The 14,094-nt window shown below is 34.9% G+C and overlaps 1 protein-coding gene across 1 annotated transcript in view; it reads right to left on the bottom strand.

The window, feature by feature from the left end:
- LOC124355251 (acetylcholine receptor subunit beta-like 1) overlaps window positions 1-14,094 on the bottom strand; it is a 152,286-nt gene that overhangs the window by 99,523 nt on the left and 38,669 nt on the right. The window contains exon 2 of the mRNA XM_046806297.1: window positions 3,781-3,917. Within this exon, the coding sequence (XP_046662253.1) occupies window positions 3,781-3,917 (137 nt within the window). The remainder of the gene's footprint in view (window positions 1-3,780; window positions 3,918-14,094) is intronic.

Below are 14,094 nucleotides of genomic sequence, written 5' to 3'. Positions count from 1 at the left end.
CTTGTGAGATATACATGAAATACATGGAACTTCTTGCAAAATTTTAAGTCTGCAGGGGAATTCTTTTTTACGATTGTTAGGGTACGCTATCACGGCCAATTAAAACCTCATGTTCCGAGGGTCACGATTAAAATCTCTGCGCGTCTGAAATCCTGTGTACATTCGTGTCACTAGCACTAGAAGGATTAATAGATACATATCACGTGATTAGTCTATTTTAACTGATGTATCTAAAATCCCATGTTTCAAGCGCAGCATCTGAAAATGTGAAGACCTCACGATTCTTTTTCGGTAGGGGCCTCAAAACTTCAACTTTGGCGTTTTTTAAACAAGTCCTCTTCTGGGGCCGATAACCCTGTCAGGGCACTAGGACAGATCTATTCTTTATTAACGGCTATTTCAGGCAGAGCAATCAGTCTCGGGTAAACCACGGTGGTAGTTTATGGATGTTTATGGAGTTTATGGATGAAGAGACGCTACGGATGACAGAGAAACACCTTCAATGTTTAAAAACTGGACTGATCACCTTCCTCATTGACCGTGGACATTCCTTCATTCATGAAAGACAGGTTTTTAATACATCGCGAGTAAGGGAAGTAGGACATTCATATGAATGTGACAACAAAGGTTGGCTGACCAACCACGTGCCCGGTAGGGGCGCCATATTGTTTATAGAGCGATTTGATTGAATACGATAATTGACATGCGGATGTGCTGACAGCGCAGTCCCCCTCCCCCCTTCACCAGAAAAATATGTTATCGTTGTTTACCATGTTGTTGCGCGTTAACGGTATAAAGTAAACAAAATATTACTCGGAATTGTAATTGTGTCTTGATGATAACAAAGATCAAATTGAGTAGCCATTAAAAATACATTATAACGCTTAGCTGTTAGTTATCCAAACTAAGCACTATTAAAACAATCCAAATTGTTTTTCATATTTGTTAACGTCTAACTAGTAGTTTTAAAATTAACACAGCATTTAGACTAGTTAAGTCCTAAACTGGTTTGATAGTAATTTTATATAATTTTGAACGCCCTATTTATTATATATTATTGGTCAATCTTGCAAAAGGTCGAGAATTGCCTGGATGTAGGCGATCGTCCTTGAGCATGCTCCTAATTGTAGTTCTGATCTTCTGGGGTTCAATTCCCAAGGTTCTATCTAAGCTTTACACCATTTTTCGAGTTAGCTTAGGATTTACGATCTAAATGTAACTCTAAAAAGAGTTTGGAACTTACATCTGTTTCCAAATTAATCTTGATAACTATGAGGCCACAATGAAGGTTCAATGAACAGTACCAAACATTTACTCCTGAAAGATAAAGATTAACGACTTTATAGAAATTCCTTCTAAAATGAACTAATTCCAATTATTACACTTATCTGTGTCATAAGTTGTGTTTGTCAACTATTGATACCTTAATAAACGAATGCAGTGGACATAAAGACCTTACGAAAAATAGAACATAACACATAATCTGTACACTATAGCGTCAAAGCGTGTTCGTGCAGTCCCCACTTTTGCTCTTGATAGTTCTAGACGTCCTACATACTTCACACTAGGCGATTGAAGTTTGTTCCATTTTGCCAACCAATCCGTACAAATTTAGAATCATTTTAAGATCTGTTATAACAATGTAACGTTCTTCCTAAAATTTGAGAAACTCTAGTAATGCTAAGTCGCGTACATAATAAACACTTTACACGTTAAACGATAACTGCCTAAAAGTGTAAATAATAATATTTATAGAACATATTAAAAAGCGAGATAACCGCGATAATCCGTGCCCTTATCATTTAGAAAGTCTTGAGTTTTTCTAATGAAACTGGTAATTCTGAAATGATGTTTAAGTAATTTCTTCTCCACTGAGGCATCATATAATATATGAATTGTTTCCTAAAGGAGTGACTCATGCCCTTCCTCACAGGTTGGTGCAGGTTTATCTTCCGTTATATTTTCACCTAGTATGAAATACCAACAATGATTACTGTCAGAACAAGCACAAATACTTACTTCATTAGTTTTATTAACAAGCCATTTCAATTAAAACAGTATAACTTGAAGGATTATAATGAGTGTGTACCTGGAAATTCGAATAGTTTTTCAAACACATAACGAAGCTATAGTAAAAAGGTGATTAATGTGTGTGTATAAGGGGGACTTAGAGGGCTGGAGTCTCCACAAATTTGAAGTACAAACATTAAAGTTGCACCCAGTGGACCACATTTATGAGTTCTTGAAGGTGAACGATGCTCCGGAGGAAATTACCGAACATCCATTTCTGGAGGGTATTTTATACCTCCTAAACCACGTAGCGTGTTGGGCCCTCCCGAAATAATTTTCTATATACATCACTGGGTGGATTAAATGCAAATGCTGATTTTAGCTCTATTTCATCTTCCGCTAAGTACACCTAGATCCCCAAGCAGACCTCTTTTGTGGTGTAGGTGTTTCTGATGTTGAAACGATGCAGAGATTAAATTTTGAGCTTCTATGTCGTCGAATATTGTACCTATTCAAACGTGCAATCCAGATTCTAGAAGTCAACTCTATAATAGTGCCAGATTTCAGGCGCTGCGGGCTAATGAGCAGGCTATTGCATTGCACTTAAGCCTCAAGGATTTCTTCAACTCTTCTCTCCCAGCATTTAGGAAGAAAGTTAGGAAAATTCTCAGTGAAGAGTAGTTATCTAGTCGCTGTTGTATAGCCAAATCTGTTATTTATCAGAGAACTCATTTTAGACTACATGGATTATGTAATCGATCACACAGTCTTTTATTGATAGCCAGAATGCACTAAATTATATAGACTCTATTGCTTGTATCACAATAGTATTATTTTTTAGGACTGCATGTAAATTAAATGTTTGTTTTTGGGAGATCGTAGGGTAGTTTCTCGTTGTTAACTCAACTTATTTATTAAATAACCATTTTAGTTATCTCGTCTTTGGATTGTTGGAATGCATGTACATTAGATATCAGGGGTGCACGTATCAAATAGTATTTATTTTGCTAGGATCGTTTATAAATCATTTTTGTTTGGGGAAGCCCAAGGATTTTGTAGTTTGGTTTCAATCTCAACTTATTTATTTAGTTGTTAATACATTTTTGCTATTGTTAATCAATTTTTACAAGTTAATGACTAAATAATTGCTTTGTGAATCATTGTATTGTATTGATTTACTCAATAAAATGATAATGCCGTTGAAAAATTGATCTTTTTCGCACCCCGGAAGTATACCATCAGACCATCCAGTCTACGATTTCAGCAGTCGAGCAAACCGCCGACAACTGCTCCTCCTGAGGAAATCACCGCCTTTGACCAGATTACCAAAGATGGTATAGCACTCCCTGGCTATTGCAGAACAATCAAAGAGCAGGAGTCAATAGTTTCCTCCTGGCCGTCACAAATCTTAAAGAGCGCGTGCTCCGGAGAGTGCTGAGTCTGTGAAGATGCTTCCTCATGTGACCGTGTTCCGTAATTATACCAAAATCCTGAGAAGACATCGATCTAATTAAGGAGAGAAGGTTAAATATCATCCTGGGGAAGGTGACTGTAATTCCATCCTGCCCGTCCTTAGACTCGGATGCGGTCTCTACCTTCTCTCGTGTTCAGCGTGAACCCACTTCGAAACAGCCCCAAAGGTTTCACACTGGTGAATTAGAGCTAAGCTCAACATTCGAACAGAATTTGACATATTATTATAATTGTGTTATAAACAGCACTTCTGTGATCTCGAAGGCTCTGCGGATACGGATTATAATGAGTACTTACGACGTTGATGAGCTGGACAAAGGCGAGGCCGAAGCGTACGTTGACCTTCTGAGTCATGTTCTGGACAGGTCGTATCAGCTTGTTGTAACCTCGGAACAGATCTCTCACCAACCGTTCCTCGTCTTCAGAACACAACCCTGTAACAGGCGTCATCAGGAAGTTACTAGCTTATATTTATTTCATTTTGTATCAGAAATAAGAAGTGGTGCACATAGGAAAGAGATAGATGCAGTTGGTACCCCTAGCACTATGCATTCTGTTAGAAGTTGAACAGAGTAAAAAACAGGAGAAGTCTGCTAAAAATGTATATAATACTACTCGCTACTCTCTAATTTAAAATTAGCATTAATCTCTAACATCTAAGCTAACCACTTACGCAACATATATAATTACTTTTACGCGTTTTGAATCATTTGTGACTCTCCTGGCAAATATTATGTTACAATCTTTCTTCCTGAGAAGGTAAATCTGACATTTGTTTTTGCAGTCCTGGACAGTTCTGGGCAGTCGAAGTTATATTTAAAGAGCCCTCAATACTCCTTACATACGAGTTTTTGCAAGAATGTTTACGAATAAAACTATGTTAAGTATCCTTTAGTAGGGCTTCCTGACTCTAAAATAAACATAAACGTTAAATTCCCCTTAAAATGATGGTTACATCTATGTTTAGATACAAATTAAACATTTATTAAGCGTATAAGTATAAAGGGCCATGCGGCCCTAACTTTGCCTGTATAAATAAAGAATTTTTCATTTCATTTCATTTTAGAGGTGTTTATCCTTAATATGCCCAGCGAGTAAAATAGGACCGCCCTTATTACCAGTAATGATTAACTGGTTTTTAGCCCTTCATTCAGTCCTGTTAATTAAGTGAATTCCAAACCACGTTGATTACGCACCCTGAGGATTACAAAGTACGTATATTCCGAAGTTTAATCCTAACTACAACAAGAAACATGTGGAATTCAGACTACATACATTCCAAACCACGTTGATTACGCACCATTTGGATTACAAAGTACGTATATTCCGAAGTTTAATCCAAACTACAACAAGAAACACGTGGAATTCAGACTACATACATTCTGAACCATGTGGATTTCAAATTACGTACTGTCTTAACTAAAGGAATTCTGAACAACAGAGACTTCTATCTAGGGATGTGTGATGATTTGATGAAATCAGCTTCTAGCACAAAATCCCATTTCTCCTTCATTCTAGTCTAAAATTATCCTTAAAATCCACCTTCAAGCATCTAGATTATGGGGAAATAGTAAAACATTGTAGAACAACATACAATATTGTTCACACCGCCCAAGTGTCACACTTCGTTGTCGAGAGTGTAAGATTTCACACGTATAACAACCGTATGTGGTCCGGTTTGTATGGTCTCTACATTACAGTATTGCGTGTATTTCAATGTCGAGCGAGATTTTCGATATCCTATTCCATGAACAATGAGCTATAAAACAAACAATAAACATGTTGGTGTTGAGGGGGAGAGGGAGGCTGCTCTGTCAGCACGGCCCGCATGTCAATTATAGTAATCAATCAAATCGCTCTATAAACAATATGGCGGTCCGGCCGGTCACGTGGTTGGTCAGCCAACCTTTGTTGTCTCATATACGACACATCCATACGAATTTCCTGCACCCCCTACTTGTGACACATTTAGCCTTTATTCGAAGTCCGTCGTACATTTGTTTATTTATTTATTTCCAACGGTAAACCATTATAATTCTTACAACATATTTGACACAATATTTCACACAGTAAGATGGCATAGCTTACAATATAAGACATAGAAACAACTGACCAGAAAAACTGCAATAATACACTTACTAAACTATAAATATAAATAATAATATTACCAAGTGAAACACACCATAATAAAGCAAGTCAGTTGCAACACAAATAGAATAATAACTCTCACACTAAGCATACACGATCAAATTTATAATAATTTCAAACGTCTTGCTCACGCAGAAAATAAAAATAAATAACAAAAAAAACCTGAACATAATTTAAATACCTAACAAAGTAACATGAAATAAACTATTTGTAACAGCGTAACAAAGGAAAAGCTATGTAACAGTACGTAATAAGGAGAATGACTATACACAGAAATAGCAAAGAGAATAACTATAGACGGTGGATAACAAGGTAATTAAACTATGAACAGATAGAAATAACCCATAACAATATTTAACAAGAATAAAACTATAATGTTTTCAACAATAAATAAAGCAACAAATCTCCAGTTAACAATAATAAAATAACATAAACAGAATTTATAACAACTATAGCCAGATAATTGAATAACATTCAAGCAACCCAACAGGCAAATTTTTCTCAACAATTCAAACCATGATCCAGTCTCGCTCACCTACGGATTAGCACTACACATAATCTTGAGTAAGCACCTGCGGAAAGGCTGAGAGGATGAACCAAAAAAGTCCACATTGTTGGATTTCATTCTATGTTACGATTCTAGGAAGGCTTTTGTTACTTATGTAGATTTACAATACGTAGAGATGGCCATTGAAAAATTTATGTAACTAGACGACTCTGTCAAGGTATTGAGTAAAATTGGGTTAGTTAATTTTTGAATTTCAAAGTAACATACCTTAAATGTAATTCCCATGAAGGCATAAAAATTAGTATAACTTTATTAGCAGGATAAATAGTACAGAAATATTTTTTAATAACTTCAAAAGGGATTATCGGCATTTCAAGTATTAAATTAAATTTATTTGTACACACATCCAAAAAACTACTGAAGTTTGAAATTATGAGGATACGTTTTTACAGTACGTCCATGAGAATTTGTTTCCCTTATTGTATTTGTTTCACATGAGATGACTTATCCAATATTATAGTGAGTGCTCGGACTGTGGTATATGGAGTGAGACTTCGGATAGTAAATATTTTAATGCTAGTAATAAAGTTATGTGGCGCAGCCCTAGCGTCAAACCTCAGTACTAATTGAAATAACACCACGTCTGCATGAATGAATGAATCCGCCTGAGTAACTAATACAATCAAAGGTTGAACCTTGAGGGAGTGACGTGTTTATTAATGGTGTGTGACCTAAAGAAGTCAACTTTTTAATGAAATGTAAGCTAACAAAATGACATTATGTAATACAGTAGTAATTAAGGAAACTGATTTCCATAAATAAAAACATATAATTTCCAGCAGTCATTTTTTTAAACAAAATGTAGGGCATTCCTTATCCATATCCTTATTTTCGGTGTCGTTGGTCTGGCATATTTATTATTATAATATATAGCAATATATTACCACTTACTGCCAAAATACTGCTTTTAAATGGGTATCCTAGAACTTTTTTTGAAATCATCATAATTCTCTTTAAATGCTCCCCTGTCTCCAAAAACGGACTAAAGAATGCACCTAAACGCCGTATTACACGATATGAAAATAATCCTTTTGCAAATCCAACGTATAGAATCAAATATTCAAAATCATGGAAAATAATTTTATTAAACATATGGGGATAGCTTAATATGCAGATTGAAGCGAATCTGATTTATTTAGCTAATAAAGTAAAGTAATTTACAAGATAAATCCCTAAAACATAACTCTACATGTTTAATAGCTAAAAATCAAACATTTTTCAATTTATAAGTTGTAGTAAAGTGCTATAAAAGTAACTGCGCATAATAAGCTGTTCGCCTTTTATCTATTGGTAGTTCCATACTCGGAACTGATTTGCGAGGGTGGATTATTAACTCAATGTAAAGCACAGACATGACAGGTCTGGCCATTTTCAGTTAGAATAGATTTCTATTATATGAAATGAGCATTTAATTCGATTTCTCGATTTAATACTTTGCGTTAGAGTGGTTTATGTAATTAGTGATTGGCAATTTCCGTGAATTGTTTTGTTCAATGAGGACAAGAGGCTCACTGCACTCAGCCTTAAGGAGTGCTCAAGTGACAGGATATTCAGGATGAGTGTTATTGGGATAGGGGCCGCCTCCTGTCGGTATCCTGTGAGAAGGGGTAGCGGCCTCTATATCTCAGGCACATCACCATGGAAGAAGGACAGACTAGATCTGTTCCAGCCTCTTGCATCAAAGCAACTGTACTCACTCATGTGTAGGCTAGCAATAGATTTTAAGCTTTTAAACACTAAGAAAGCCCCACTCGCTCCAACAGTCACTCTTCGTATTAAACTATCAGTCATTTTAACATATATTTGCGGTTGGTGATCCATAGAGTCACCCAGACGCTCTAGAGAGGAGCTGTGGCCTATGTTTCAAAAGTAAAGTAAAGTAAAGATGTCTTATTTCACCAAGCCAAGTTAGGGCTACGAAGCCCTCTCTAACACGTTACTTGGGGACCAACGGCTTAGAGGTAATGTAATGACTATAAAATGTTGATATCAAAAGCTAAGAGAACGGTTGTCCTATCACTACAATGATGAACCCGATGAATTCATCAGGAGATCTAAAGTAGCATTTTATAAGCTATTTTCGCCGCTACTCTGAGGTGAGTCTGGAGGCTGTAATGACTATAAAATCTGTTGTCGGCTCAGAAACTTTATTGATTTTGTAGCAGAATTATTGAGTATTGGCCACTTTAGTGGTTCCATAAACATAAACTGATGATGTTGCTCCTATATATTTTACGGCGAATCGACATCAACTCGTAAAATGAACTTTCATTACTGAACGCAATAAACGTTTACAATAAATTGAAATTAATAATATAGAATACATTCTTTGTAAACTAAGCACACGAGTGAAAATTTTGATAATCAAATTAACTGGATTATTTATGGTCAACAATATATAAGTTGTATAGAGAAAATCTAGAAAATTTGAGTATTCAAACCACATCGGCCCATTCATACCACAATATCCTCCATAAAATAAAACGCTGTAAAAAGCGTTTGACTACGAGAAATGCCCCAAGCAAGATTTTAAAACTTGGTAACAAATGCATTCAAAGTGTAATTTGGTCACTTGTTCAGAAAATGTTGGAAGACATATGGAGTGGTAAAATTCTGTTTCCAATATTATATTCCATTCTTTTACCACATAATCTGCATGATTTTTAAGTTTTCATGCTACAATTTAATTTGGTAATCAAGTTAATTGACTGCATTACTGCAAATTGTGGCAACAATCCGATATTCAAATACATTGATTATATGTTAACTTTAATTACTCAGAGTACTTGAAAAACACTAGCCATTAATAAAAAACCCATAACATACTAGTAACAATCAAATAATTTAAAATGGCTTAAAGCTTTAAATAACTTTTTCCAAACTTGATCGATATCCAAAAAGGAAATAAGAAGAGAAACGTTAACATTCAGCACACTCGAGTGAAGGCTCACCCAACCTCCGCCTTAGATCGGTGTCTACTCGAGCAATCATCCCTCTCCAAGGTGGGATTTATACATTTCCGGTGTTGGTGTCGGAAATCAGATTTTGCGCGGAGAAGCAGCAGAAATCTAGCCGCGGAAACTTGATTTCCGCGCGAAGAGGGAGTTCCGCCGCAAATTATCGAGTACCGCCCTACTCCTGCCGCGCTTATCTAATCACTCCGAGCCTTCCCCGTATTATAGGTTATCTTATACTTCCAGTTCGCTTTGTTTACTTGTCTTTGACTGCCTGAAGATAGCATATTAATTTTTGGTGCAGATAATAGTTGTTCTATTTTATTGTTGTATTTAGGCTTCCTAGTCTTGTCCTTAAACCTCAGGAAGAAGAGATTGTGGCAACAACTTGTTTTCCAATGCCTATATTTAGACTCAACAATAAAAATCCCTTGATTTGATATTCAATTCTAGTACACTATAAACTATTTAATATTGAAATGGTTTACATAGTTTCTCTATAATATTTTCCACGATTTTTCCTTTCTAAAGATGAATTTGAATTTAACACAAAGATTTGATTAAATAATAAAAATATGTTTCCCACTACAGATTGTCTATAATAGGCCAAAAGGTTACTTAATTAAACAAAATAAGTGCGTATAAGCCGTTTGTTTGAAATGGGACATTTAAAAAATAACGTGACAGAGTTTTTATTTGTTTTTATGGGATAAAATGAACGTTAGCAATCAAGCATCAGTTCAGTTAGCTTTCTCTGGGCACCCCAATTATGAGAAAGGATAAAGAATAGCTTTGGTGAAAGTTCTGCTAGTGCCTTATTAAATTATGATGGTATTAAAAATTCTGGGTGTCATTTAAGTGCTATCACTTATTATCAGTTTTATGTACACCATACTGAAACACTTCACATCTTACAGGAAATTGCTCTTAAGCTGATCAAAAAACGGACATTTATTCCTTTACTAAGAAAAGTAAAAGATATGTGAAACAAATGTATTGGGGTAACTAAGACTAGTGGGATTCTATTTAGATTTAAATACTTTCGATTTATCTTATTTGTGAAAGTTGAAACGTACAGTTCAAGGCCAAACGCTTTTTTCAATTCGCTTGAATGTCTCTTAACATTACCTCTTATTTCAAAAATACGGAGGATCAAAAATGGATTTATTTTTTTCCAATTATTGTTATACTCATAAGTGTTCGACGGCTGTAGTCAAATAACTAATGAATAATATCTATCTATGTTTTTGTTTGACTACAAGTTATTGAATTTCCATAAATAATGTTTGTGGTTCGATGACATAAGGATTAAAACATAAATACATAAATTTGTTTACTTATAACTTTAAAATTTTTCAAAATTAATTTCTCTTCTTTAAAGAAGTCAACGAAACATTCAGATTTCTTTAATTTCAAAAATACATTGAAAGTAAAGAGAACAAATAGATGTAGTAGTGTAGTTCGAATATGTTCAACTTCCAAAGCCCGGGGAGTTCTCAAGGTATTGAATTTTATTTATGGGTGTTTTAGAAAGAATCGTATTGAAATTTACAGAATCTACAGAGGCCTTATTCGTATTTTATTATGACGTTTGTCTCTATTACGGTCTCTGCATAGTTCCACATATCGCTTTAAAGAATGAGTGTACAAACGGCTTATGGTAAATAAGCGCTACCCGGGATACATTAAGTCTCTTATAAGAACCTTTTCCCAAAAATACTCTTTTACATAAGTTATTACATCACTTAGTAAAATTTCTGCAGACACATCATTATAGGCTGTGTAAAAGGAAAGATGCAAAGTGAAGTGTTTTGAAGTGGTCCCTCCCTTACACAGCACCACCTCTCCACAGCATATTATACCCCCTCCCCCTCCCCACAATATCCCAGCCGTGCGGGCAGTTGTATTGTTTAGTGAAAGTAGTTTACCGACACAACGTGGAAACTGAAAATCATATACGCATATACGTTTAAATTTAATCGGGTTTATCTTTTCCGATTAAATTATTATTAAAATATAAGTCACGGTTCTCTTGTAATTTACAAGAATTTTAAATATTATGCGCGAAAAATAATTAAGCATTATTTCAGTTCTGTAAAAATTAAAACTAATTTTACAAATCTGTATAATTGTTTATACATAATGAAACATGGTTCATTTGGGTGATTTAATTTTCAAATGTATTAGTAATATTGTTGTTAAAAAATAAAAATTGGCAGGGTAATTGAAAAATTCAGTAATGTTTTATTTATTAATTTCTAACATATTTAAATAATTGATACAAACTATTCAGATAGTGAACAGATATGGCAGGGAATTGAAAATAAATGGGTTTTATATAACAGAGTGAACGCAACCAAAGTTCAAGTTGGTAGAAAAACGTACCAAAACTCCAGGACACACAAAGTTTGATTTATGTCATTTACCTGCACGACCGCGAAGAGCCTAATTTAAAATTACCTAAAATTTATATTCTGAAGTTCCAACGAATCAAAACAACACAATATTTGTTGATTTTGAATTAGGGTATACAAGTATAAAGGACAGCGGAATACCAACAGCAAACTGCAGCAGTGGTAATTTGGTGATGACCACGGGTATCTTGGAATTAGGGCTTGGAAACAAGCAGCTGAAGGCATGGATTCGAGCATGTTACAATATTAGTATGAAATATTACTGTTTTTTAATAAAACATATAATCTTTTTCAGTTATGTATTTATATCTAAAATCTGTAATTTCCTTAAATTATATTTAATTTGAAATTAATTCCTTTAAGAAAGGTAAAAGGGAAGGTAAAGCATGTCTATTTTATCACGCAAAGTTAGGGCTATGAAGCACTAACACTTAACCTGGGGACCAACGGCCGTGCAGGCGGACTTCTTGCAAGGACAGGATCGCTCAGCGGTCACCCATCCAAGCAGCAGCCACGATCGACGTTGCTTGAATCGGATATTTCGCGATAACGACGTATTCGCTACACTGTGCCTTGTCATATTTAATTAACTTTGCCTGCTACATATTTCTGGGATCTGTCAGTTCGACTAGCTAGTCTCTGTGTGCTCAAGACGTTCTTAGAAATTGGGTACTATTAAGCCACAAAAATAATGCTATGGCTGATGTTGTAAAAACTTAGAAAAGTGAAGTTGATTTACATGTTTCTGACAACTCAGTCAAGATTCTGACAACTCTATTATTGATATTCATCAGGCTAGTCCCTGTTTGAAAACCCTGTTGTTCACCAATGGATGTCTTCTTCATTACAAAAACAGCCTATTCCATACCACGTGCATAAATACATTAGAACAGATTGTATGGTTATATATCTATCATTCCAGTCCTTAGTTTAAGCCCCCAGATTTATAAAATAGAATTAGAAAATTTCCCTTAAAATTTATTCAAAAATCGTTCTTTAATGGTTGATTACGTTGAATGATAATGTCAGAATGGGTACGATGACTTTACTACACCCTTCTCAAAACAGTACCCAATTCGGACCAGGGTTCTCTGAATCATCAATAGATTTAAATTTTTACATTTAATTTTAGGGATTTTAACAGGAAGCGACCTCAACAACCTTCAATAACTATTCTGAATAAGCACCTGAATATAGAACCAAGTGTAGTCATAGGGATACTCAGCTTCTGCTCCTAATTGAAAAATATTAACTGACATGTTTAAGTTACTTATAATGGTGGTTTATTTATTGTTATTGTCTATTAATAATTACAGTACAAGTAATCAAACACTACTTGGACCAAATGACTTCATCGCTGAAATACCGCCCCTGAGTGTTCTTTATTTATGTAAAGAAATTCGAATTTAATGACATCGTTATAAGGCGTGTATATTGTTTTATTACTTATCTTCATGTCAATGCCCTTTCTAGAAAATGACAGTGCAAAAAGGAAAAACGTTAAGTGTGACACGGGAAGCAATAAAGTTTATGAAAGGGAGTGACGGAGCGGCGCGGCGCGTCGGCATAACGGCTGGAGAGTTAATATAACAGGGACAGCTGACACTTGTCATGTGGACGATCAGCTGTGCGCAGTGCAGCCACCACCTATTCTAAATAGAGAGAAATTTCTCTCCAAATAGTTAAATTACAAATTTACCTCTCACTCGCGAACGTGGAAACAAAAATTTAAAACAAATCTATGGAATATATAGAAAAACTGCCAGAAAAACGTAGAATATTAGAGTAATGCCTTTTTCATTTCTAAAATTAAAATCTAAAAAAACCACACGAGTAGTTCAACACTACATTGACTCTATTATTGTTAAGTCAGAAAAGGTTTTTAGCGTCACAGGTTAAATTCGTAGGCCGAAAAGATTTAAAAACAAAATTAAGTAAAAACGTTTTGGAAACCGTATTCCGGTTAAAGCGTCTACCTTGCTAATGATCTTTCTAACGAGCAATAAATATTATTAATGTACTGAAATTATGTAGCCCAATAATATGGTATGTATTCATATTTCAGTTATTAATTAAATTCTGATTTTAATTAAGCGAATTCCCTGCTAAAGTTCGATTAACTATGAACACTGCGTTGCGGTAGACAATAAACGAGAGGGGGTTACTCAATAAAATATTAGTTCGTTAAATTTTCACTAAAACAGTTACGATATATTTTTAAGTTTTACCATATACATAGCCCTTTGAAGAGAAACTAATTATTATTAATGATGTTATGGTTGGCTAATACAAAACCATAAAACACACACACACACACACACACACACACACACACACACACACACACACACACACACACACACACACACACACACACACACATAAGTTTATCATGGAAAATTAGTCATAAACTATAATGAGTGATTATTGTAGAGGATAGTCGAAGCAATTCGGACTTTTGGAACTGCTTAGTTTCCACGAGAAAGCCACAAGGAACATAAATAAGTCTAAAGTTAAGTTTTTAACT

This window comes from Homalodisca vitripennis, chromosome 2 (genome assembly GCF_021130785.1).
Source record: "Homalodisca vitripennis isolate AUS2020 chromosome 2, UT_GWSS_2.1, whole genome shotgun sequence".
NCBI classification, from domain to species: Eukaryota; Metazoa; Arthropoda; class Insecta; order Hemiptera; family Cicadellidae; genus Homalodisca; species Homalodisca vitripennis.
The sequence above is the reverse complement of the archived record's forward strand: the minus strand, read 5'-3'. Positions and strand labels throughout refer to the sequence as shown.